This window comes from Patagioenas fasciata, chromosome 25, assembly GCF_037038585.1.
Source record: "Patagioenas fasciata isolate bPatFas1 chromosome 25, bPatFas1.hap1, whole genome shotgun sequence".
Classification (NCBI taxonomy): Eukaryota; Metazoa; Chordata; class Aves; order Columbiformes; family Columbidae; genus Patagioenas; species Patagioenas fasciata.
Genome location: NC_092544.1, coordinates 6,083,532 through 6,110,109, shown reverse-complemented (window position 1 = coordinate 6,110,109; position 26,578 = coordinate 6,083,532). Strand labels below are relative to the sequence as shown.

The following is a 26,578-nucleotide window of genomic DNA, read 5'->3' as shown; positions in this document are numbered from 1 at the left end:
ACCATTGAGCAGTACACTCATTAAAACACTGGGTGGCTGTGGATTTCAAAGCCTTTGTCCTATTCTGTGGGCCTTTTTGTGCCCTGTGCTTTGTGCAGCAAGAAGTATATGTACATGCGTTAGCACATAGCACAGAAGGAGGTGGTAAAAATGTAGGTGGTAAAACAAATATATACAATAGATGGGTCTGAACAAAACCAGGTGCTTTATGGACGCTTACCGGTTTTTATTTTCAAGCTCTGCAATCAGCTGCCTCTGTTGCTTGTTTGCATCAACGGTGAAGGAGATGTCTGACGCCCCTCTCTGCTGACCCTGCTGCTGTTGTAAAAGAAAAGGCTGCATTGAAGGAGGAAAAGCCAATGGGCACCCCTGGGTTCAACACAGATCTGGTCTGCGAAACCTCCTTACCTGCAGAAAACGCAGAACCAGGCTCGCCCACACCAAAAAAAGAGCACCCATGTTGTGCTCATGCCAGTACGGCTCCATTGCTGGTAAAAGCAGGGTAAGTGCGAGAGTAAACAAGACTCAGTGCGTACCATCCTGCCATTCATTGCTTCAAGGAGCTTCCTCTGAACCAACTGTAAAAGGCAAAGCCACTGCTGCAGGCAGTTGCTGCAATACGGCTCTTCATTTTGATTGTACAGTCAAGAGGAATATCACGAAGCAAAAAACAGTGTTCCTCTCCAAAAAGAAGAGGATGTGTTTCCAGTGCAGCGATGGTTCCTTCTCTTGAAAGTTCTGCTTTCCATCTGAAAGCTGGACTCCGTTTTGAGTCTGGCTGGGTGGCCCACTAGGCCAAGTTTTCCCACACGCTCTGGTGATACCTCAGGAAAGCTCTTTCCCCAGTCCTCCAGGTAGAGCAGAACCCTTTTCCTCCCAATAAAATTCAGTGTTAAATAAACTATTACCAAACTAGGTAGTGTTTACTACAGTTTCATTGGACTATGCTCTTTTTTCATGTTTATCAGCAACAACCAAATATTGGTTTGTTCACACTCCTGTATTTCAGTATTGTATCAATGACAATGCAGAGCAAGACATCCACATTTTCACAGCTATCAAAGATACCCATTCATTTCTAGCTCCAATCTGAAAGAATCAGACATTGGAAAATACTCTGCTGTGTTACTGCTGTGATTGATCCCAGTGTTTCTCACCATGAGAGCCCCGTGAAGTGTAACTCTGGAGCCCAATTTTACGCGATGCCAGGCACCTCCTCCTCCAGGAGGTGGCACCTTGCAAGAAGGAACCCTCAGAAAGGATGAAGATCCATCTCAGTGCTAACCTGTGCCACCACTGTCTGTGGGCAAGGACAGCACATCATGCTTGTCACCACTGGCTACTCTTTCTGCTCCAGGTACATTTTCCCATTAACACTCCAACCCTAGGGAAGCAGAGCAGTGCATAAAGAAAAACCGATACATTCTGGCGGATATAATGACTGATACAGAGGGAACCGAGACCTTTATTCTGAATGGTCAGGGTTATTAGTACATTTTGTTCCCCAGAAAACAGAACGGCCATCAGCAAAGCTTTACAAATTTCCACTGTGCTCCTAATGCAGTGTGACTCTTGTGATTCGAAAGATTCTGTATACAGAAACATTCTCTTTTCCTTCTGTCTCCTTTGCTTAAATAGCACAGACGGATGGCAATAAGAAATTCAGTATATTCCTTCAAACCAGCTCTAATTAAAAGTTACTTAAATATTGTTTCCTAAGTTTTCCCCCATATCACAGACACATGTTATATAGAACTGTTTTCTACTAGTTTCTACCCAGAGACATTATTAATGGGATAACTTGTTCCCATAAAGGATTATTGCCCTTCAGAAATGGGACCTTCACCTGCAGGTTGCCTTAAATTTGAGTCACTGTGTCACACCTCTGGAAGGGACTGATTTGGGCTGGGCTGGCAGACCAGAGCGCCCCTCTCTTCCCCTGCAGCCACAGGCAATGTGAAATCCTCCACAGCGGAGGGGTGCACGGGACCACAGATTTGTCCTTACCTCCTGCCCTTGGGATGAAGGTGACTCAGTGCTTTTACATGAAGAGCGGTGCCTGATTTTGCCCTTTCAACTGACCCTGCAGTGTAAATCTCAGTGTGAAAATGTGCTTCTTGGCACTCTGGACCTGCTGCTTTTCACTTGACCATCATTTATGGTCCCTTGTTCTATCAAATTTCCTGAGATAGGAAAAAAGTAACTAGGCTGACCTTATTTATGCCATTTAAGATTTTATATACTTCCATCGGGTCCCTCCTTCATTCTCTCTTATTCCTGAATATAGTTAGTGAGGTTTTAGCCTGTCATCACCTTTTATCTTGGGATACATAGGATAGAACAATCATTGCTCTGAAATGAAAATGGGAGCCAGGGCTAACGCAGGGGTCATCACAGTCATCCTGCTGGAGATCATTCTTCAAAACCCTCAGCACTTAGGGCCCCAGCGGCCGTGAGATTTGAACTAAAGAGTAAAATGGATTCACCACCCCATTTTTCCACTCCAGTAAATCATTCATTTTTAACCCAAGCTAGTCCAGACAATATTTTCTAGTCTTTCCTGAGTTCAAGATGTCAGATTCCCTTTGCTGTAGTTGTTTAAATACCATTGCATTAGTATATAGATTATATGCATTAATAAGTGGATGCTTTGGTTTAAATGGACTGCCTAATAGTATTACTACCAAAGCATAACAGCATCTGTTGAAAAGGATAGGGAAAATTAATCATTAAGACTGTCAGATGTAATTTCCCCGATCTTGCCAAGCCCCTGGAACATGACAGAAGGGAAGTTCCTTCCTTTAATTAAAACACTTACTGATGAAGAAGTTTCTGCTGCCAGCCTTGCTGCGTACCTGGCGATCAGCTTATGTTCTTCATCCAGGCGACTTGCGCTGTCGAGCACGCTGCTCAGGATTGGAGGGGAAGGAGGGAAGACGTTAACACGGGATAAAAATGACCATTGCTCTGTCACACTGCCTGCTCACACCGCCCCCATCACAGAATTCAGAAGCAAAATGTCACCAAATTAACAATGGCAGGTGTTAATTGAGCAAAGGGGAGAAGTGGGAGGGTAATGAATGTCCCCTGATAGCCTTAAAATTGTGTCACCACTGGTGAGAAAAGTCTCGGAAATGCCAGTCTCCCATGAAATTTTTGCAATAGAGGCATCAGTGTGGTCTTCATGACTTGCTTATTCTACAAACCTTCACTTTATAAGTAATTTACTATAGAAAATACTGACAAATTAAGTCCACCTGATAACTGGCAAGGCCATTGTACAGGCGGATACACAGTACCTCAAGAAAAGGTGTTTAACCATTCATACCCACCCCCAGGTATTGTTAGGACGTTATGGAGAAAAACGTGTTCAGTGCCGAATAAACCTCTTGTAAAGAGGCCCTCTGGATTTCAGAGTTTTGCCAGATGGTTTATTCCTCAACTAGGAGATAGTGAACTAGAAAAAGCCATAGGAAATATACCATCCACAACCTAGAAAATTAAAAATGTCACTACGGCTGCTCTTCAGGGGCTCCAGGAAGAGATGTCATCACTAAGCAAGATAGTCCTACAAAATCGCATGGTCCTGGACCTCCTGACTGCAAAAGAAGGAGGAGTTTGTGTGGTGATAAACCAAAGCTGTTGTTCATATATTAATCAGGAGAAACGGGTAGAAACAGATATTCAAAAGATACGGGAACACTCTTGGATCCTCCATCTAGTTACTAGAGACAATACAACAGGGGGATTCTCTAATTTATGGGAAGGCCTCACTTCCTGGCTTCCCAACTTGACCTGGTTACGATCCTTATTTGGAGCTTTAGTGGGAATATCAGCTTCAGGGATACTGGTCTGTATGACGATGAGGTGTTCCCTGTGGTGTTGCCAGAGTGCCGGGACACTTGGAGCAACTGGAAGAAACATCAACTAAGGCAGGAGCAAGAATCTAATAGGTATTTTGTAAAGACATTGGATAAAGAATAATCATATCAGTAACAGAATTAACTAACCTCTTAGAAAAGGGGGAATGATACAGGGGATTGACAATTAACTAATTAACTCTGAAAGAACTAAACCTACCCCACATCACTAAAGAGCCAACAGAGAGCTAACCCTTTAACCCACATAGGCTTGCTTAGCTCTGTGTAACTTATTGTACGAGAAACAGGAGTTCGCTGACGCCTTGCACAGATAATAATCCTTGGTGCATCCTTGGGTGAACCAGATAACAGAAACCTGGGCACAGGACAGGAGATACGCCAGTTTAACCAGCTCAGCAGGCTGAGACCCAACCAACTCATCACACTGGACCAACGGTGACCGCGTACAGAGAAGAGGACCCGGGGTCACGATCACTGCGCAGCCGCAACCAGGAGGAGCCGGAGGTGGAGACTCTGGAAATGGTCTCCTGAACTCATTGTAATCAGAACGGCCTTCTCAGGGACAGGGTATGAATATGTACAGGCGCTCCTAAAACTGCCATGAATACCTAACACTTTACTGTATTTAACCAAGCTCACAGCTACTGTAAAATACACACGTATTAGGTGAAATTATTCTCCGTGTGTCCGACATTGTAGATAAATAGGTAAAATCCATATGCTCCTTACAACCTCAAGGTTTGTAAGGTCAGCGCCACGCCTCAAGGGCTCAAAACGGTGCCAGAATCACCTCAGGGCTCAAATGGTGGCCCCTGGGGTGTTGGGATCACCTCACGCCAAGAAAACCCTTGAGGAGCTGGAGTGAGCTCAGAGGAGGGAGCGGAGCTGGGGAAGGGGCTGGAGAAGGAGGTTGAGGTTGGAAATTGGGGGTAATTTCTTCCCCAAAGGCTGTGGGGCGTTGGAACAGGCTGCCCAGGGCAGTGCTGGAGTCGCCATCCCTGGAGGGGCGAACAGACGAGGTTCTTGGGGACGTTTCAGTGCTGGGGTTGGGTTAATGGACTCAATGACCTTGGGGGGCTTTTCCGCCCAAAACAAGGGGCTAATTGGCCGCTTTTGGGCATTCCTGCACAGCCGCTGTCTCCTGGCCGGTCGGGCCGGCTCGGGGGGACACCGGGGGTGTCTCTGCAGACATGGGGGGTTCATCCCGGCTCCGGTTCTCTCCCTCCAGCCCTCAGGATCCTGGAGCGGGACCCCAACCCCTCCACCCGCACCCTGGCAGGTCAGACCATGCTCCTCCTCACCACCAGGACGAATCAGCCGAGACAGCGGCCGACCCTGCGGTCCCTCTTCTGCTGGCGCAGCTAAGCCCGGCTTAAGCGCAGCTTTTCTCACCAAAACACCTGGATTTTCTGACAATAACTCCGAAAAGGAGCCGAGTTTAACCCCATTAAGATCATAGGGAAGATCCCAATTAAGGAAATTGAAAATAGAAAAGCTAAGAAGCTTTTAGAGCTAATAGAAAAGCTGAGTTTACCTCCATTAAGATCGTAGGGAAGACCCCAGTTAAGGAAGCTCACACTAATAAAAATGCCAAGTTTATCCCCATTAAGCAGCAGCAAAGTCCAGCCCAGAGGGCAGCGAAACCTCCAGTATTTTCCATTTGAGAAGAGCCCAGGATGTTCATCCCAGTTTGAGAAACAAAAACGGGGCAAAATGGGGATTTTGCTGCAAACGCGAGAACTTGAGCATCCGGGTGTTTCATCCGGGGGTCGCTCGGGGGGAATAAAATGCTTGAGGCCCAAAGGGATTTGTGGGAAATTGGCGACGGGCGTTTCAACTCCAGTTGGGCATCGGGGAAATGGTTGGACTTGATGATCTTAAAGGTCTTTTCCAATGCAAGTTATCTGGGGATTCTATAAACCAGAGGAAACTGGGGGGGTTAAATTGTGGTGCAGGGGGGAAAAGTGGGGGACGTGTCCCCCCTTGTGGCCCTCATATCCCTTCCAGGTCCCCTTTCTCCCCCCACCCCCATGTTGCCCCTGATGTCCCCTATATGTCCTCTGTGCCCCCCCCATCCCGTGTGTCACAGAGGCACCCCGATAGTTTTAGGCAGACAACGGGGTCCAAAACAAACTTTTATTCTGGTCAAAGAGGTGCAGCAGATTAACCGGTAAAGAACGGGGTTTTAGCTCTCCAAGAACATAAATACAGGTTCGAGTATCAGTTGAGGAAGTTATTGGGGTGCAGCAAATAATAACAATGGGGATCCACAGTGTGCACACACGTGGCTCACCGAACACAACGCCAGAGCCGCCCCTGACTCCAGGAAAAGTGTGCACTTGCCTGAATCTGGCAAGGAATTACTAAAGAAAATACATGTCCTTATATTTAAGCACGGAATACGCTCACTTTGCCTAAGTGAGGAAAAACAAACAGAGCCCTGCGATCCTGCAGGAATTATTTCACTCACCCACACTGGAGATGAGGGAATCCCGGTCCCCGGAGATCACCTCCGGCAGCCACCCTGCCTAAGGGGGAGGGCTCTGGCGGCAGCATTTGGCCCGTGCTCCGAGAGGCCCACACAACAGGCAGCCTGTTTCTGAGCATGGTTCTGAAAGAGCATAGAGATTTATTCTAGTCAGCAATGTAGAAAGATTTCTGTATATCTGTTTTGACAACAGAGCCAACAAGACACGGAAGTGAAAAGGAAACAAGAACCATACGTAGAGCGGAGAATGGGATGAAGCGAGTACTTCAAATTAATATGTACAGAGATCAAAAACTCTCTAATCAGAGTGCTCCCCCAATTTATTTCACAGAAATTTTCATGTATAACAGAAGTTTGAATGTATATGTACTGCGAATAAATAAATTGTTTCCGGATTTCAGTAAAGCTTTGACAGTGTCTCTGGCAGCACTGTCCTGGACCAGGTGTCCAGCACACAGCTGGATAAACACACAGTGCAGTGGGTGAGCAACTGGCTGATGGGCTGGGCTCAAAGCGCTCGAGTAAATGGGGTCATGTTGGGTTGGACACCCGTCACTAGTGGGTTCCACAAGCACCCATCTTAGTGCCAGCAGTCCTGGCTGTACTTACAGACTGGGGCACGAGATGCTGGAGAGCAGCTCTGCAGAGGGATCTGGGCTTTCTGGTTGATGGCAAGCTGAACATGAGCCAACAGTGTCCCTGGAGCCAAGAGGGACCCATGTCCTGGGGTGCATCCAGCACAGCATCGCCAGCCAGGCCAGGGAGGTGATCGTCCCGCTCTGCTCTGCACTGCTGCGGCCTCACCTGGAGCACTGGGTGCAGTTCTGGGCGCCACAGGATAAAAAGGATATAAAGCTATTGGAGGGTGTCCAGAAGAGGTTGGTGAAGGGTCTGGAGAAGAAGCCATATGAGGAGCAGCTAAAGTCACTTGGCTTGTTCAGCCTGGAGAAGAAAGGACTAAGAAGAGACCTCATCACGGTCCACAGCTTCCTCACAAGTGGAGGAGGAAGGGCAGGCGCTGATCTCTCTGGCAGCAATGGCAGAACCCCAGGGAACGGCAGCAGATGTGCCAGGAGAGGTTTAGGGTGGACATGAGGAAAAGGTTCTTCCCCCAGAGGCGCTGGACACTGAACAGGCTCCCAGGGAGGGGTCACAGCCCAACCTGACAGTGCTCAAGAAGAGACTGGTGACACTGTCCTCTATGGTTCTCTGGTTCTACTGAACGGGGAAACACAAGCTGGAGCTCTACAGCAGACAGGCGAATGACACCCGGTGTGTCCGGACACCGCCTGTTACATCCTCGGGAGAAGCAGCTCACACCGGGCTCCAGTATTTTTCCATCACACTCCAGATACTCTTTTGAGCACAACAGAAAGACGAGAAAGAAGGTGCTTCAGTCTGCGCGGGGCTCACGGGCGGGCCCGGCACAGCGGCTGCACACAGGCTGCCAGTGCAGCCCCGTTCCCGCCGGGACTGCACCCGCACCAGACGCAGCGAACTCAACACCAGGGGGAGCACCGCCCGCACTCGGCGGGAAAAGGGAAGCGCTGCAATGGCTCCCGAACGATCTTTCTCTCCCGCATTTAAGGCGCGGATACTTCGGGAAAGCCCGGGCGGGTCTGACACGGCCGGTGCCGCTGCCTGTCCACCCCGCTCCGCGCCGCCGTGCGGCGCCGCTCCCTGCGGCCCAGCGGCTCCCCCTGGGCCCGGCCCCGGCCCCGGCCCCGGCCCCGGCCCCGGCCCCGGCCCCGTTCCGCCTCGCCCACCTGGCGCTCCCGCTTGGCCGACGGCTCCTCCTTCACCTCGGTCACGAACACACACGGCACCGCCCGCTGCCCCGCGCCCCGCCGCCTCATGGCCCCGGCCACCCGAGCCCGCCCGCTCCCAACGCCGGACCAGCGCCGGGCGGAACTGCGGCTGCACCGCCCCGCGCTGCGCCACGGGAAATGGAGAACGGGACCGCCCGCCCGCCAGGAGCCCCGCGACGCACCCGAGCGCTGGGGAGGGCGGGACGGGGCAGGGCGGGCGCGGTGGCCTCGGGGCACCTCCCCAGAGCCGCCAGCGAGGCGGGGGCCTCCCCTCTCGGAGGCGCCCAGCGCGGCCGCGGGCCTGGGGCAGCTCCCGGGCTCCAGGCGCCGTTCTCTCTCCAGAGCGGCTCCGCTGTGTTTTCGGCTCCGGGCTGAGGCAGCGCGCCCTGGCGCTGCCGTCGGTGCCGTTGGCCCGGCAGCCGTTCCTCGGGCTGTTTTCTGCTTGCCCGGTGCCGCACGCCCGGCTGGGGCAGGGATGCCCGGGCCCCGGGCCGTGGGGAACTCGCTGTGTCGGTTTTGCCCCCGTCAGCACAGGGGGCTCCGGGTGGTTCCCGGGCTCTGCGCCTCGGGATAAACCTTGGAAGCGGTGCTGGGCTGACCCTGCCTGGACAGCAGGTGCCCACCAAAGCTGCTCTGTCACTGCCCCTCAGCTGGGCAGGAGAGAGAAGAGGAACAAAGCACCCATGGGTCGAGATGAGGACAGGGAGACATCGCTCACCCATTACTGTCACAGGCAAAACAGACTCCGCTAGTGGGAATTAATTCAGTACCAATCAAATCTGAGCGGAGTAATGAGAAATAAAACCTAAATCTTAAACCACCTTCCCAACACCCCTCCATGCAAAGAGCTACAGTGAGGAAAATGTTGGGCAGAAGGGTTTTGCTTAAAAAATGGTCAATAAGCTTTGTCTTTGCATTATCAAAGGTTTGTTTCTCAGGCCACAGCTCCTTCAGCAAGGGGCTGGGTATTATTTAAGCCCCGGCAAATGGCTTTGTTCCATTTCTCGTTAAAGAAACACTGGGATGGGAGACTCCGAAATAGCCCGATTTTCTGTAATTCACACTGAAGCAATGGAGATGAAGGAAGATGTCCGAGCTGGACGTGTCCCCTGGCCCATGATGGTGACATCAGGAGCTGGAGGAGCAGTTGGAACTTTCGAAACGTAACATTCTATACTGGCCGCAACCGCCTCTGTTGAGTTGGCCGGCTGCAGGAGGCACCAGCTGCTTCGTGCTGGTGCCTTCTGCGGGCATTTGGAGCTGCAAAAATGAGCCGAACTGGGAAAAAGTGCCACTTCGAGTGTTCCCAAAATGCACAGGTAAATGCTGTAGATCTTAGAGTGCTTTGGACCCTTGATTTCTTGATACAGCCGTCTGTTATGTAAACGTAGAAGCTGATGTGTCTCTCTGGGTCGTGGCCACATCTGTAGATGAAATATCGGGTTTTTGGAAGTGGTGAGAAGAGGTAATGATCATCTGAACCGTGGGAATTTCTCATGTGAACTGCGCTCGGGTACTCAGGGAACACCTAAAAGTCATGGGTGACGATCACTCATCTTTCGTATTGAATCAGGATTATATTGATCTTGAATACGTAGGCCACGTTTATAATTTCTGCTTTTAGTTCCTTCCTGAAGTACTGCAAAACAAGTTATTGAGAAGAAAGTCCTGCAACGTGAGTTTGCCCTGGATTTGAATTCCACCTGTTGAAGATCCAGGGCTGGGTGCTGGGCTCTCCATTGTCGCATCCATTTCGACAGTGGGGGTTTTGGCATTAATGCCCGGGAGCTGGGCTTTGGCTCCAGAGCCCAGTGTGTCCCAGGGGATGGCCCAGTTGTACTGACTGCAGCCCAAACGTGGCGTGGTTTGGAGATGCTGCTTTTAGACCCAGCTGGTAATGTCTGAACCTCCCAATGCACAGAGAGCTGGGAGATGGTGTGAGCAGTGCACTGACAGCAGTCTCACAACACCGATTCACACACTTGTCGTTTTTCGGTTTTTGCTGGGCACCTTTCTGGGTTTGATGTCCTGCTCCTTATTTCCCAAGGACCCATGTCCATTAATGGCAAGAGAGTCCAGTGCAGGATAAGTAAACGGCTTCGCTCCTCATCTGGTAACAGTTTGACATCAGGAAAGCTCAACTGACCTCATTCAGGATAACTTTAGAGTTATCTGGAGCTTATGAGAACTCCTAAGATAACTTTAAGAGTTCTAAAATATCGGAACATGGTCCCACAAAACCTTGGTGATATGGTCCCAGCAGCAGACCGCGTACTGCTCCATTTAGTCCATGTTTATTGTTCTGCTTACAATCGATGACAACTCTTTTCTCCTGCAGCAGAAGTACAGGCACATCCCCTGTTTTTGGGAAAAGCAACCATCAGGCTGTGTGAGACTCAACTGTGCCTTCCATCATAGCAGCCCTCGGAATATAAACGGGCTTTTCCTGCCACCTGACAACAGTGAGTAAAAAATATTTTCTCCACTCTTTGTTCATTGGAGTCAGTTCATGCACAAGAATGTCCTTGCAGTGCTTCGTGATCTCTACGAAGGTTCAAAACGTACCACGGTAAATCAGTGGCGTAGGATCTGCTGCCGCAGTGAGTTCAGAGCAAAGGAAGGAATTGTATTGGCGTTTGAATGGTGTTGCCACGTGACTGTTTCAGCTGTCGTGCGATGGATCTTCGTGTTGCAGGAAAGATGATGGCACAAGCGGTGATTTAGGTTGCCAGGATCCACAGAGTAGAAATGTTGCAGAAATCATTTGCAAGGTTAAATAATATCTGAAAATCAAATTATTTTTGGAAAGTAAAAAAGCACCATTACAAATTGTTTGTTTGTTTCTTTGTTTGCTTGTGGGTTTTCTCATTCCTCTCTAAGAGGAGCTCTTGGCTTCCAGCAGTGCTGCTCTCTCTGCAGTTCCCACATCCACAGCAGCGACCCCTGGCAGCTGGTGCTCTCCTAAAGCCAACGTAGGCACATCTTGGGTGTGCTGGGAGTCAGAGAAGATGCCCTGGAGGCCCAATGGACATGGGCAACTTCTAGAAGAGCCACGTCCAACAATCAGAACGAGAAAATAGATCCAAACCTTTCTCTTTTTACTGAAAAAATGCAGACATTCAAAGTCCATGTGTCCCAGAATAGCATTGTAAACATTTTAACTGCATTTGTCCTTTTTAATACTTAGAAATCCTGCTAAACCCATTGAAGGTGGAGTTGGCTTGCACTGTCCAGAGCTGATAATGTGCTGTTCTGGGCAGTGGCACAGTGAACTGTCAAGTTAAACTGCTGGATCTTACATTTTCTTGGCAGAATAGTTTTCCCAAACGTCATAATCTGCCTATTTGATGATCCTCTCAATATGATAAAGAGTTCAAAAGTGCCCCTGCATGTCTGACCTGGGTTTGATATTCCAGTTCCCTTCTAACAAAATCATGTTCTTTTCTGCAGATGTGCCATTGCAAGAGGGTGGCCAAGAAAGGACTCTGCACCCCGCACATCTGCAAGAGCCGCTCAGAAATCAGCAGAATATTTTCCTGCCAGTTCACGCTCCGCTCATTATCAGCCTCAACAATGCTGAAGATGAGGAGGACGATGAAGGGGATGATGACAAAGAGAACTGTAAACAGATTATATTTTCTTCTACAAAGAAGTAGAATAGGGTCTTTTCTACACTTCACAACCGATTTGTTATAATAACCACGACCTATTTAGAAAAGAGTTGTTGACAAGTTTTGCAAACAGTTTCCTGCTGATCCCAAAATGTTGGAAGTGGTGCTCACCAGACGTGAGGCATCATTCCAACTCCTGCGAAATGCCTACCTGTATATTTCAATAGCGTTATCACCCACATACCTCTTTTGTATTAAATGAAGTTTAAAATGTGATCCACAACTCCTAGGATGTGATCCGCAGCTCAGATGGCCATCAAATACTCTTCAAACTTTCTCTAAATTTGGGGACACAATTCACTAGATTGATGGAATGTCTATGCGGTTTTATACATATATTTGTTTTGGCTTTGTGCTTTTTAAAAGTAGTCAAATGGTTGACTGTGTCTCTCTTAGAGATGAGGGGTTCCTGGGGAAGAATGAATTGCACGTTCCCAGAGAGTGAGGACGACCCCCTGTTAGTGCTTCCTGAGCCGGGGGCAGTAGGAGGGAGCCCCATGGATTCAAACCAAATCAAAGCCGGGGCTTTGCTGATCTCAGCAGCCTTAACTGAGACAGATGAGGAGCCCTCACTTCACCATCTCTGCCAGCAGATGTTCCAGGACAGGAACCGTGGGCAGAGGTTTTGTGACAAGCGTCCCTGGTGACGTGTTCAGTCAGAAGATTTCCTTTGGCTTGTCAATGAAGGATTGTGTTGAACGTGAGCACTGAGGGTGGGTTTGAATAGTTTCAAATCCACACACATTAGCTTCTTCCTGTGTGTTGTACCTGCCCTTCCATCGCTCCTGGAAACACCTGATATTAAGGAATCCTTGTTCCGTCCAGAAGCAGAGCTGACATTGAGAAAAAACCCACTGTGACCCAAATGAAATTGATGATGGTACATGATTACTAGGAATTGTTGAAGGTCTTTGTACAGATACCCAGTAATCTTTAAAACCATTTCCTACAGATGTTTCTGATTGGGTGCCTAAGACTGCTGCAGAAATGGAAGAGGAAAGAACCATAAAGGAAATATGCTATAAAACTGGTAAATATGAAATCAGTCAGTCTTTCCTAAATAGCAATGAAGACAATATACTGTGCCTTTTAATTGTTCTTTTTTAAAAATTTTTAAATTTATTTTATTTTATTTTATTTTATTTTATTTTATTTTATTTTATTTTATTTTATTTTATTTTATTTTATTTTATTTTAATTTTCCTTCTTCGCTGTGTTTAGGAGAGTATTACAGGATCCAGTACCCTCACAAGCACCAATCGGCAGAAACTGTGTCTTCAGCTCAGGAGAAGGAAATATTACTCTTGGAAGCCATGGAGCGAGACTTACAGAAAGGCAAGTAATATTCATCTTCTCAGACAACATTTCCCATTAATGTTTACCATGTCTTTTTCCCCACATATATCTGCGTGCATAGTGTCTCAGGCATGGTGACTGCCTGTGTTGATTGTGGATGCAAAAGGTAGAAATGGGCTGTAAAACCTGCGTGTGCTATCTGGAGATCCACAACCATTCCATAAATTGGATCAGATAGGATCCGTAAATATCATTCATGGAAAGTGGGGAGCTAAAGAATGAGCAGGTTATTTGTAGCTCGTTCTTTACTTTGGAGCCGTAGCTTTTCTTTAACCTGTGTATTATAGAATTGTCTTAGAGACCGTGAGAGTTGTGCATCAGTTACAGCAGACAGGATCCAAACATCCAAGAGAATACAAAGAAGAATATAAGAGGAGAGGTTAAAGGACATTGCACTGAACTGATCGCTATCTCCCAGAGGCGGGAGGGAGAGAATGGCAGTGCCGTTCCCTGTGCTTGCACACCAGCAGCTCACACCTTCTGTCTGCTGCCTCTCCAGGTGATGGTAATACCATTCCTGCAACATTCAGGAATACAGAAAGAGAAGGCGAGAGCTGGGAAAGGAGGCACCAGCAGAGCGTGTTCCCAGGAGAGATTGTACTGGTTTAGGGTTACACTAGAAAGAAACACACAGCCACTTTTGCTTTCCTTTTGAGGAATGATACCCTCAGAATAATTAACACGTCAAAGCGTGTTCTGCCCAAGAAGACCTGTGTGTGGAGTGGGAGATGAGGTTTTCGAATCACCATCGAGTATTTGGAGAAGAAAATTGTGTGTGTTTTTTTAAGAAAGTGAATGTGTGTTATTTTAATCCCTCAGAAACAAACCACAGTGAGCTGGTAAATAAGCATCACTCCAGAGAAATAAAGAGGAATAAATGGATTTCTAAGGAGCCAAGAAATTCACCTAACACAGCACCAGGAAAACGTATTTTGAGAAAACAGTTGGCTTATTCGTTTTCCTTTACTGAACTGTTAGATGGTCTAGCACGACCCAGCTAAATTCTGTTCTTAGTGTCAAATATGGACAATCCACGTTTGGATAGGACTCTCCATAAAGAACATGCTGTTTTAATCTTACCCTCCAGCCTCCAGGCTCCTGCAATGTGTCAAAACGGAGTAACTGCACAGCATTATAAAGTTTGCTTTTTCATTTTTAGGATCGAACAGTTCAGACCCCAAAGGAAAACCGAGTTACCACCCGAGGAGCCGCAGGCAGGACGATGAAACTGCTGCTTCTGTTCCTCGCGGGAGAGCAGCAGGAAGAAAAACAGATTGCGATTCTTCAGAACCTCGCAGACCAGCGTCTGTTTTCTACCGCAGGGTGGGCGGCACCCGAGAACCAAAGTTCAAGGGGTCTGCAGGTGGGCTTCTGCTGAAACAGGGTTCTCAAAACACCTCAGGTGTGCCTGTCTGTATGGTGCTGCTTTCTTATTTGTCCCTGCAGGTCCATGTGAAGTCATTTAGGCCCAAATATGGTCAAGGCTAAATTCGATCCAGCATAATTTTCATAAGTAGAGCGCAGCAGTGTCCACAGTCAGAAATGTAAAGCTTTATTAAGCTTTATGATTAGTCAGACAGTAGATTCATGACCAGGAAAAAGGAGGAAGAGGCAAAGCCACATCTTCCTGCAGAGTGGTAGGGGCCAGGTGAGGAGCCCTGTGGGTACTTTATACTGGCACTTGCCTCTTGAAGTTCTGTTTGCGGTTGGAGGTGGGCTTACCTATGCAACCAGGGCCATCACAGCTTTGGCCTTGTCGTTCGTAACACTTTGTGATGTTCACAAGTGCTGCCCGTACCCAGCATGTGTCTAAGTGCTGCAGACAAAAGGATCATTCCTAGTTCAGCCCAAAGGTCTCCTTCGGAGTCCACCAGTCTTCCTGGGCTCAAGCATGGGTGTTCCAGAGGTGCACACCCCCCTGTGCGGCACAGGGAAAGGGCAGGGAGTCAGCGCTTAGAGGACAGTTTGGATAAGGGGGTTGTGTTCACAGCTGCACTCCAGACGGTCTGAGAATAGAGAGACATTCAGAGAAAAGGATAGAGATGTTTTCCCAAAGCAATTCTTCCATTGAGCTCTTTGAGGGTTTAGGTACTATGATGACATGCATCTTGAAAACACCATCAATTTGATCAGATAGGATTCACAAATACCATGAATGAAAAGTAAGAAGCTAGAGCAGGTAATGTGTGGCTGGTTCTTTCCTCTGGAGCCATGGTCGTCTTTAACCTGTTATGCAGTTTTCTTAGAGATCAGCAGAGTTATACGTCAGGTGCTCAAGTTACACGAGACAGGATCCAAACAGCCGACAAAAGAGAAAGAAGAACACACAACGGGAGGTTAAAGGACATTTTAGGTATCGCTGTCTCGCAGAGGCGGAGGAAGAGAAGGGCAGTGCCGTTCCTGTGCTCGCACACCAGCAGGGCCCACGTTCTCGCTGTTGCCTTTCCAGGGGATGGTGACACCGCTGCACCGCTGAACAGCACAGAGAAAGGAGAGAGCTCAGGAAGGAGAGTTCCAGCGGAGCGAGTGCCCAGCAGAAACTGGCGCTCCTTTGACAATGGAGGTAATGTACTTTGGCATCAGCTCCTCCTTGCTGAACACCTTACTGTAAATAAATAACTGAATAGATTTGAATTGGGCTGTCCACAAAAAAAATCCTTTCTTTTTTGGTCAGTCTTGTTTTCAGCCTCTAGGACCCTGTAATGTGTCAAATTCTGAGTAACAGCACAACAGTCCTGTATTTCTGTTTGCTTTTTCGCTTTTAGGAATTCGCTCTTCGGATCCCAACGTCAAACCAAGTTACCAGCAAGGGCGTAAAAATAAGGCTGAGGAAACGGCCTCTTCTGTTCCTTATGTGAGAGGCGCTGGCAGAAAGACTGATTCTGACTCTTTGGAACCTCGCAGGTCAACATATGTTTTCTACCGCACCGTGAACGTCGCCCAAGAACCAAAGTTCAATGGATCCACAGGTGGGTTTGATTGTGATAGATTCATTGTTTTCAATATTTAGTATTATTTTATTCTCTTGGAAAATCGTGGAGTTTGGTCTTATCCAAACTTCTGATATCTATTTTGTGTCAATTTTTGTTACTTTTATTATTGTTATTATATTATGTTGGACAGGGGACTGAATTCATTCTCTTTCCATTCATCCAATGGGATATTTCAATTCATCTTTTTTCCGTCTCTCTGCTGTCCCCTTGATGGGATGTACTGTGTCAGAAACTTGACAAGAGCCTACAGGTGGGATTCAAAGTCCTGTATCTTTCTTTTTGGAAATCTGTTCCAGACGTGACCATAATTTTACATCTTTCACTTTGTTTTTAACTCTCCAATCTGTCACTTCATGTAGAAATTTAGTGGTAAATAATTTCGATAATCACAAGTGAAGAAAGTTATTCCATCTTACCAGTTTCGGTCATCTCGCTTAAGCTGAGCTGAATCTGCAGCTTGGGATGCCTCCCTATCTCGAATTTTCAATAAGGGAACCTCCTTAAGAGAGATTATCTGCGCTGTTACCGCGAATGCAGTCGAGTTCAATGAATCTCAGCACCACTGCCGCATCTTGGCATTAATACTTGTGTGTGTTTGGGTTGGGTGTGTTTGTCTCTTTGTTTTCTTTTAATGTTTGCTGTGGCTAAATGTGGACACGTTGGTACAGAGGTCACCGAGGAAACATTCTGAATTTTGTCATAGCAGCCACCATTACCACTGTTGCCAATTTTCCTTTCAGCAGCACCTGAGCCGTATGGTGGGAAATGCTCCAAACCAAAGCATCAGCTTGACACAAACAGAAGATTTTCGACCCAAACGGGAAACTATGGTAATGCTTACCTGTTGTGTTTGAACTGAAAAGCGTAGGATTATTTTGCAACTAATGATTTGAATTAATGTAGTTAAGATGGAATTAATAGAAAACAAGAGAATTAATATTTTTAGCCAAATTTCACAGAAAACAGTGGTTGGGAGCTTACTCTGCTGCACAGTCAGCTGCCAGCACACAAACAGCCCATTGCCTTCTGTCGAGTGCTTGCACAAGCAGGGATAGAAGAGGAGATTGCACTACGGATTTGTTTAATTGAACAGCAACTGCTGCCTTTGGGAAGATTTTCAACACCAGAATATTGACTTTGTTCCAGTGCAGGGTCCGTGGCGGAATCGCCTCCTTTGGCAGATCCGTGAGCGGAGGAAACGCTGCAAGGTTCCACACGCTCCATAAAGCACTGGAGCAAGTCCGTGTTTAACACTGGATGTGTTCCAGAGATGATGTGGGGTTCACTGGTGCTCCCGTTGATACTCCAACTGATAGAGTATTTAATTCACATACCAGACTTAGAGAGTCTTTCCTGAAATTGCAGCTGGAATTAAGAAACAATGTCTATGTTTATTCGACAGACAAATGTTCTCCGGGATTTTACAGCGCACCACGTTGGAGGAAAAGAAATGCACGTGAAAATGCTCACTGTAAGTTTAAAACAACCGTTCGGGTCACTGCTCGAGAGAGATTTTTACAATTCATTCTTTTTTGCAAAAGCAACATCTCTCCCCACCTGGAAAATGTGAAGTTGGTCTTAAAGCCGTTGCTGCCAAAATCCACCAGGTTCTAAGCAATGCTGAGCCATTAAAGAACAGAGAACAGCTCGTTTGTTTGCAGACATGTAATTTTGGCTGGATGACTCACCCGTGACGCCTGATGTTTTACAGCATCGCTGATATGAAAGCAAAGCATTGGAGTCTGTACCTCATGGCCCTTGGAGCAATGGCCAGAGCCTGGGTCTGCACTCTGTGCTTCATGGCCACGTTTCCTTCTCATCGCCCATCTCCGTGCTCCCCGCAGCTGTTACGGGGGCTTTGCTCTGCAGTCGCACGGTTTGAAATGTGGACTAGCACAGTGTCCTTAGAGTTCTTGGCCCTCTGGCTTCCACTGAAAGTTCTCCCTGGAAGGGAAAAGAGGTTCAGTTTGAAGGCTGTTGAGCGCTGCCCTTTCTTGAGTTCATCGAGCAAGTTTTATTTTAGTTCCCTCTCCACTGGGGGATCTCCAAAGCCGCCCCTGAGCTCCCAGCAGAGGTGACAGCAGCGGGGACGCAGGCGCTGGTCAGCCCAGCCCTGCTGGGAGATCCCTGGCCCTGCTGAGCTCGCCTGTGTTTCGCGGCTTCAGGCAGGCGCAGCCTCCCGCTCTTTCTCACAGCAGAGCGGGAATCCCAGACACAGCCATAAGGGCCCAGAGTTTCTCCCAGGCCTGTGTTATCTAACACAGAGGTTCTGCTCATCGGGCACACAGGGTCAGTAGGACAATTGGTGTGACGTGTGTGCTGTTCTACAGACAGGTGCAAGTCACTGGAGCGTATTTACATTCAACCAACCTCCTCGCCAAGCCTTCTGCTCCATCCCCATACAGATGGTCCCGTGGGTGTTTGGAGAGCGCGAGCTTGCTCTGGGAGATCGGTCCAGAGCGGGTGGCTCAGGAAAGTGCAACTTTGTGACTTTGTGTTCCAAAGCCCAGGTGACCCAGCGGTCAGTTCCAGTTCACCCGGGCAGTTCCCTGTTCTGTATGGGGCCTTCTGACTCCAGCCCGAGATACAAATTCTGCTGAGGCACCGCATAGATACAAACAACCCAAAACCGCCTTGTGAAACCCTCCAGCAGCTGTGCTGCTGCATTTGGGCTCTTTGTGCAAGCACCAGATCTGCTGGGGAAGCTTTTAGAGGAAAAAAACTAGAGCAGCACATTTCCAAGCACGGGTGGATTACAGTAGGATGATTGGTTTTCCCGTTGCTTCTAGAACTGCTGAAAGTTTAATTTTTAAAATGTTTCTGAAAAAGTATATAGGTTTGCTCTAATACATTCTGCACAAAACGTTATGTACATCTGTTTTTACAGAGGAGCCAAGAAGCCTCGGAAGCAAATAACAAAGGAGAAGGATGCGTAGACATGAGAAAGAGATGAAATGAGTGCGTTAGTTTACAAGAAAATCAGCTGGAAAATCTAAAGATGAAAAAGCAGCAAATTCAAAAACTGAGATGCAGGAAGGGCACTGTAACATTTCAGAACTGATAGAAGTGGAAATTTAAAAAGTATGCTCTCTGTGGTCATATATAAAGGTCTTCAATACATTTTATCTGTTTTGAAAATTTGATAATTTAAATTATTTTTACAGACTGTTTTTAATGCACAATTAATAAAAGGAATAGGAACTATCAGTTTGACTTTGGGCTTTCAGGGGACTTTTAATGTCACCAGCAACACCCATGCATTCTAGAAAGGAATTGTTTCCGTGCGAACGCCAGGGCCTTCGATGGTTCCGCTGTTTGCTGGGTGCTCGAGGGCTCAGTCGGAGTTTGATCTTGAGCTTGTGCCACTTTAGCAGGGCAGCAGAACCGCGCGATGAACTAAATGACCTGTGCAACAGAACTTTCAGAGTTAACTGGAATATGCTTGACACACACTTTAAAGCGTAAAATATTTGATTTTTACCCCAATCCACAAAAAGGGCTGCAACTCCAGGCCTGTCAGCCTGACCTCGGTGCCTGGCAGGGCTGTGGAGCAGATCATCCTGAGCGCAATCACACAGCACCCTCAGGATGGACAAGGGATCAGACCCAGCCAGCACGGGTTTAGGAGGGGCAGGTCCTGTCTGACCAACCTGATCTCCTTTTATGATCGGGTCACCCACCTGGTGGACGAGGGGAAAGCTGTAGACGTGGTCTATCTGGACTGCAGCAAAGCCTTTGACACTGTCTCCCATAATGTACTCCAGCAAAAGCTGGCAGCCCATGGCTTGGACAAGCGCACTCTCTGCTGGGTTCAGAACCGGCTGGAGGGCCGGGCCCAGGGAGTGCTGGGGAACGGGGGGGACTAATGGACAGGAAGCTCAACAGGAGCCAACAGTGTGCCCAGGTGGCCAAGAAGGCCAATGGTGTCCTGTCCTGTACCCAAACCAGCGTGGTCAGCAGGACAAGGGCAGTGATCCTTCCCCTGTGCTCTGCACTGGGGAGGCCACACCTGGAGTGTTGTGTTCAGTTCTGGGCCCCTCAGCTCAGGAAAGAGATTGAAGTGCTGGAGCGGGTCCAGAGAAGAGCAACAAGACTGGGGAAGGGACTTGAACACAAGCCCTATGGGGAGAGGCTGAGGGAGCTGGGCTTGTTCAGTCTGGAGCAGAGGAGGCTTAGAGCTGAGCTCAGCACTCTCTAGAACGACCTGAAGGGCAGTTCTAGCCAGGGGGGATTGGGCTCTTCTCCCAGGCAGTCAGGAACAGGACAAGGGGGCAGGGGCTTCAACTCTGCCAGGGGAAATTGAGGCTGGAGATGAGAAAGCAATTCTGTGCAGAGAGAGTGGTCAGCATTGGAATGGCTGCCCAGGGAGGTGCTGGACTCACCGGCCCTGGAGGTTTGTAAACTGAGATTGGCCATGGCACTGAGTGCCATGATCTGGTGAACGGACTGGAGTTGGACCAAGGGCTGGACTGGATGATCTCTGAGGTCTTCTCCAACCCAGGCAATTCTGTGATTCTGTGAATTATCTCCAGTTTTAAGAAAAAAACCAAACTAAAGTGTTCTTCTGGGTGAGGATGGACCAGGCTCGGGATCAGTACCAGGGGTGCTGCAGGAGCAGGTGTCTCCCAGCACAGACACACCGGGGGGACCTGTGGACCTCAGCACCCCTGGGCCCCACCATGGCCCAGTTCAGCAGCCCTGGGCCCGAGGGCTCAGCGCAGGGACAGCCCCACACCCAGGGGCAGAGCGGTTCCTGCTGCTGCCCCGAGGGCCACCAGCCCCAGGCAGCCCTGAGCCAGAGCGCAGGTGTCTGAGCTGGGCTGGGCTGGGCTGGAAGGGGCTGGAAAACAGCTCATCGGGAGGAGGCGATGGGAGAAGGTGCCGTGCGTGTGGCACCGGGGATGAACTGACACCCTCAGTTTGGTATCTGGATCCGTGCTGGGCTTGCACATGGACTAAGCCCCAGCTCAGAGCACAAACTGCTGCTCCCAGCCCTGGGTGCCAAGCGCTGGTCCTGCTCTCCCCTCCCTGGTGCAGCCCGAGTGCACGACTGCCCTGCCTGCTCCTGCCCTGGGGCCTGGGGAGCTCGGGTGAAAAGGAAAGACGGACTGGTGTGGGCATGGGATCTCTTAAGTGTCCTGGGATTGCTTTGCTAATCACTCTGTAAGGGTTCCTGGGCTATTAAGTCCATAGGTACCCAGAGAGGCAAATAAGTCCAGGAACCAACTTTCCAATTAAGGTTGCCTTCTTACAAAAAAAGACACTTCCATTTTCTCATCAGCAACAGACTGAAAGATGGCAGCTGAAGCAGCTTCTGCTTCTCCTGAAAACAGGTAACAACAGATGGTTCCACCCAGCTGATCCTTAGTTGCTTCCTGCACAGGAAACCTGTCCATTAATTCCATCTTTAGTGCACAGGAAGGGCCTTGCTGATGTTCCTGTGTAGGCAGTGAGTGTGTGGATGTCAGGCTTTCTGCAGATTTGTTACGGGTTTTCCTGTTTCTTTTAATTAGGAAAACCTTGCTGTGGACTCCTGAAGTCTCCTATAGGCTGGTGGGTTTAGAAAAGGACGGGGAGCTCCAGCGAGCTCAGGGAGGACCAGGCAGCATCACAGGCAAAGCAGACGGGAACTCCACTGGGTGAACATTAATGGAATTTATTTACAGATGGAAGTGGCACCTCTCCCCCATCTTTGGGCGGATCCCCGTGCACCCTGAACCGATACAGGCAGGTGTAGTCCGGGTGGCCCCAGTTGCTCAGCACTTGCAGCCTGATGTAATTCACGACCCCAGGGAGCTCGTTCTGCAATGACAAGGAGAAATGAGTCGCCTTTTCCTCTCTGGCCCGTGAGCACTGACAGAAGCGCCGCAGCGACGGCCTCGATCAGCAGCTTCCTTCCTGCTGCCCCGCGGGGGCTTTTGACCTGTCCTGGTCAAGATGTTCTTATCCTGCTCTACCCCATTGGGCCACGAGAACAGCAAAGGAAGAAGCAGCGACCACATGGCTCAGCAAATACACTGGAAAGCTCTCACCTGCTTTGGGGCACAGGCTTCCACAGTCAGAAGACCCCGTACTGGGGTCAGTATAACGTCTCACTGCCTTTTCTAGAAAGCCATGGAAACAGAATGGCCTCCCTGTCTCTGGTCATTGCCTGCACCTACAGAACCCTCAGGAAGCCCAGTATTTCTGGTCTCTAACTGGCAGACCAGCAGTCGTGCATCCTACGGGATGTGGCCGCTTGTGTGCACTTGGGGTCCAGACAGTCAAGCTGGTTCCAGCTTCAACTGTGGTGCTTCTAAGCACTAAGCACCCAAAATGAAAGAGAAGACGGCAGTGCAGGCATCCGCCTCCAGGAAGTGAAAGCAGAAGAAAGGCCAGCGTGGCACACGCTCAAGGACAGGGCTGCCTGTACCCTTTGGCAGGGAAGCCTCTGACCATTCAACTGCATTTCTCCTCCTCTCCTACAGTTCCCCTCCCTCTGTGTCCCCGTACCTTCAGCTGGAAGGTCTGGCTGGGATTCAGCGCCGCCAGGAAAGTGAACTGTCCCAGGAACGCTCCCTGCTCCTCGCGTTCTTCCTTGAAGCCCTGCAGAAAAATGGGGTGGAGAAAACAAGAACGTCTGGTGCACCATGGAAGACCGAACTTCAGCCGGTGAAGTACGGGGTTATTTCAGCTACGTGGTCCAAGGACAATGAGCACAAGGACAAGACCTGAAGCTGCAGGGGGCAGCACGTCACACTTGCCTACTCAACGAGTCCAGGCTGGCAGCCAGAAAAGGAGCAGACGCTCCCAGGGAGAGGGAGGTGACCTGGGGATCACAAATGCCACTGGGGCTGGAAGCCAAGAAGGTCTAGGACACCTGTTGAAATAATAAAAGAGATAAAATGAATTCAAAAGATGGTTTGTAATGTATGGATGTAATTCAGAATACACAGGAATGCTAAGCTACAGACTCACGGCAGCCACACTTCTTGCATCCTGCTCTGGTGTTGTCCTTATTGCCACCTGAAAGAGAAAATCTCATCAATTTGATGTTGCTAAGCAGAACTCTCAAGTTTCTTTTAAATCTGGCCTAACAAAGTCACCATGCAGACAGGAGTTATCACTTCTCCGGATACTAAATACACTAAAATCTCTTAAAAATAACTTAAAGAAAAGCAAACCAGTGCATTTCTAAGGTCACTTTTCTGTGCAGCAATTTATCAGAACAAATTTGGCGACTATAAACGGCTATGGATCATTTAGTTTTACATAACTTATTGCCAAATCCCCACTTGATTCATTATGACCTTTCCATTATAATTTTAACAATTATTCAACTTCTCTGAAAGCTTATGCATTTCTTCAGTTACAGTATGAACACAGTAACAGCTGTGACACTCCAGTGATCCACAACAAGTGTACTTATAAATTATAGCAGTGCGTGGATGCTGACAGACATTCAATGGAAACTCTGAAGAAACTGACGTTTTAATTGCAAGACTTGTCTTAAAAAGGCAATTAAAAAAAAAAAAAAAAAGAGATAAATAATCACTCCTGAAAAGTGGCAAAAGACAGAGAGAAAAATGTTTTTAAAAAGCGAAACAAATTGCGAAGTGATTCTGAATCCAGGAAACGTGGCACCAAATACAAAGAACTAATGGGTGCAAGAAAGTAAATGTGAATTAAAGTTAAAAGAGTAACAGAAAAGCGTGGAGATAGCGGATCAGAACAGTACAAACTTCAGTTACAGAAAGTGCGCAATTTTCCCATCTGAGCCCACAGTTTAGTTAAACAGACACAACAGGACAGGACTCTGAAAAAGAGAAACCCCAGAGACCCATCCTCAAAACCAGATCGGTGGTATTTTTACCTTCTGAGCCTGTGTAATGAAAGTCACAACTGAATTTCCAAAATAAACAGGTGCCTGTCCTGGTTTTGTTAAAAAACAAGTTTCTCTTGTAGTGAATTTCCCTGTCAGCGAAAGCTCCATATCAGCTGCATTTTCCTGGAGAACCAGATCCATGTTGTGGTGAACACAGCAATGGGATGTGAGGTTATTGATAAGCACGGATGGACATCTCATGAGAGGGACAACGAGAAACAGGTGACCAAAAACTGACCAAGTGTGTATAACATCCCATTCACGTGAATACTTCATAGAAAAGTGGGAGATCACGAGGATCTCGTCCCTTTTCCCTGTGGTGACATTAGGAGAGGACCTTGCGAGTCGTCCCTGCGAACTGAGGCCAGTGACAGACTGAATCCAGCTCCAGTTGCTGCAGAGTCCAGTCCAGACCCCACAATCTAAACCCTCGACAGTGCCCTTCTATCTTCAGCTGAACAGAGTATGAAAAAATCAGTGCCTTCAACAGTTATATAGAGTTTTCTGAATAACTAGGTCATTTATGTAAATAAATAATTAAGCAAACATAACAAGAAACCCATGACGGAAATCAGAAAACCAGAAAGGGGGTACATCATCTCCAATAATTTAAACTTTGATTTACTGAGACAAGCACCGTCTTCAGAAAATTTTACTCAAAATAACAGAGAACCCTTCAAACCCCAGGCTGGAAAACTCACTTGAAAACTTGGACAACTTACTGGTCTATGCCATGAAGAGTACTGGAAAGCTAAGCAATAACAATATATACGCTCCATTATAACACATGGTTTTCTGCCATCATCTTCAGGGTCTATAAACTCAGCAGTGCTTAGGCGCATGTTTTACGGCTGTCTTTTGAGGGAAATCCAGGAGGGTCAAGGAGGTAAGGAACAGGGAAGGAAATGTCAAGAAACAAGGAACAAAAGTACACCTGTACCTTGCAATGTCATGTCAAAGAAATACTCAAAACAGTCAAACGCTGCTCACGTCTCAGGATCAAGAAAGAACGATGAAGCAATGGCCGTATGTTGTCTAACGTACATCTAAACCCCTTGCAAACAGAGCAGGTGTCCCTGCTTGTCCTGCCTCCCCACCATTCTCAGCGGGTCTATTGAAGCAATAATCTAGTGGGACACAAACAATCCAGAACAAAAGCGGCAAGGAAAACCAAGCCTAAGAACAACCACCACTCTTTGGATCCAGCTTTGCAGAAGGTGGCTTATACTAACAGGCGACAGGAACACAGCACTTGGTCCTCATCCACCCGAAACGCTGCGGAGAGGCCCCGCAGGCCTAGAAGGGAGCGAGTGCACGGCTGCGCTCAGCCCCTGCCCGCTTCCCTCAGCCCGCTTCCCGGCCTCCCTCCCGCTACCGCAACGCCGCCTGGTTCAGAGCCCCGGCTGTGCCGCCCGGAGCAACGCTTCTCCACGGCAGCCCCGGGAAACGCGCCCGCCCCGCCTCTCGCTGCACGCGCGGCCCCGCCACCTTCCCGCGTCATTTTCCATCGGCCCGCCGCTTATTTCCCCTTTCCAACACGCCAGCCGTGGGCCCAGGCGGCCACTGAGACTGCCGGCCCCGCAAACCTGGCTGGGAGCCCCTTACCCGGCAGCGCCTCCGCACCTCCCGCCGCCGTCCTCGCCCGGACTGGGCTGGCGGCGCCGCCTCTCCCGCCGGAAGGCTTTGCCCGGCGCACTCTTGGACCGTACCTCTCACAGGCAGGACGGGGGACCTCAGCACCGGGCGGGAGTCACGGGGAGGGGCTGCAGATGTCTGGAGAAGGCTGCAGGTCTTTCTGAAAGGAAGTTGTTCCTCAGTGACTCCCGTAGAGACTTCAAACGGGGACTCATCCCTTCGTCCTTCTTCCTTCCTCCCGGCTTGGGCAGCCACCTCCCCACCTCCCTGGGCTGCGTAGATGCGTCCGAGATGGCGGGAGGTTCGGAGGGGCGGGCAGCGTTGCAGGCGAAGCGTAACCGGCTGCCGGGCCTGGATGGTTGGTCCCCTGCTGGGACTCGCTTTTCCCCACCATGAGCAACATCTGCATCCAGGAGCCCCCCACCAACGGCAAGGGGGGCTCGCCGGGGGCAGGGGCTGCCGTGGGCGAGCCCAGGCCGGCGGGGGTGAGGGAGCTGCGCTGCCCCGCAGGGAGGGGGCTGCGGGCGGGAGCCGCTGCTGGCGCGCGTGCGCGGGGCGTGGGGCGCGGGGCCGCTCGGGGCGTGGATCGCGCGCTCTGCGAGGAGCCGGGTGCGGGGGTCGCGGTGTGCACAGGGGCTGCTGCTGAATGGTGCGGGGTGTGAAGGAATTGCGTGTGGCAGGGCTGGGGGAGGTGAGGAGGACACGGGTGTGGTGGTGGCGGTGGTGTCCGCGTTGCGGGGCCGGTTTGAATAGTTTGAGGCGGTGCAGCCCCTGAAGATGCGGCCTGAGGCGAAGGCGGTGTGTGCTGTGTGGGGCCATGGCACAGCAGCCCTTGAGGGGTTTCGTTTCCTCTGTTCTTGACTGTAGCCTAAGTTCTTCATT

At 49.2% G+C, this 26,578-nt stretch overlaps 3 protein-coding genes and 2 long non-coding RNA genes across 5 annotated transcripts; 3 read left to right on the top strand and 2 right to left on the bottom strand.

The window, feature by feature from the left end:
• Window positions 1-7,116: 7,116 nt before the first annotated feature.
• LOC139825602 (uncharacterized) lies at window positions 7,117-9,431 on the bottom strand. The gene is made up of 3 exons (XM_071799050.1): window positions 9,355-9,431; window positions 8,136-8,682; window positions 7,117-7,193 (listed from the first exon to the last, which is right to left on the bottom strand). Exons 1-3 carry the CDS (start codon window positions 9,429-9,431, stop codon window positions 7,170-7,172), a joined length of 648 nt encoding a protein of 215 aa, XP_071655151.1. The 3' UTR covers window positions 7,117-7,169.
• On the top strand, window positions 8,599-13,707 carry LOC139825601 (uncharacterized protein C12orf50 homolog). Its single transcript, XM_071799049.1, has 6 exons — window positions 8,599-9,496; window positions 10,516-10,639; window positions 11,628-11,798; window positions 12,801-12,878; window positions 13,070-13,187; window positions 13,704-13,707. The coding sequence occupies exons 1-6, from the start codon at window positions 9,446-9,448 to the stop codon at window positions 13,705-13,707; spliced, it is 546 nt and encodes a 181-aa protein (XP_071655150.1). The 5' UTR covers window positions 8,599-9,445.
• Window positions 13,708-14,367: 660 nt separating this feature from the next.
• On the top strand, window positions 14,368-16,167 carry LOC139825589 (uncharacterized). The gene is made up of 3 exons (XR_011735742.1): window positions 14,368-14,567; window positions 15,654-15,767; window positions 15,970-16,167. It is a non-coding gene; the product is annotated as an uncharacterized lncRNA (long non-coding RNA).
• A 669-nt stretch (window positions 16,168-16,836) lies between these two features.
• Window positions 16,837-19,280, top strand: LOC136112562 (uncharacterized). Its single transcript, XR_010652901.2, has 3 exons — window positions 16,837-17,027; window positions 17,600-17,668; window positions 19,085-19,280. It is a non-coding gene; the product is annotated as an uncharacterized lncRNA (long non-coding RNA).
• A 2,553-nt stretch (window positions 19,281-21,833) lies between these two features.
• On the bottom strand, window positions 21,834-26,515 carry LOC136112527 (uncharacterized). The gene is made up of 5 exons (XM_071799048.1): window positions 25,667-26,515; window positions 23,155-23,202; window positions 22,941-23,056; window positions 22,690-22,782; window positions 21,834-21,999 (listed from the first exon to the last, which is right to left on the bottom strand). The coding sequence occupies exons 1-3, from the start codon at window positions 26,513-26,515 to the stop codon at window positions 23,048-23,050; spliced, it is 906 nt and encodes a 301-aa protein (XP_071655149.1). The 3' UTR covers window positions 21,834-21,999; window positions 22,690-22,782; window positions 22,941-23,047.
• Between the last annotated feature and the right edge of the window lie 63 nt (window positions 26,516-26,578).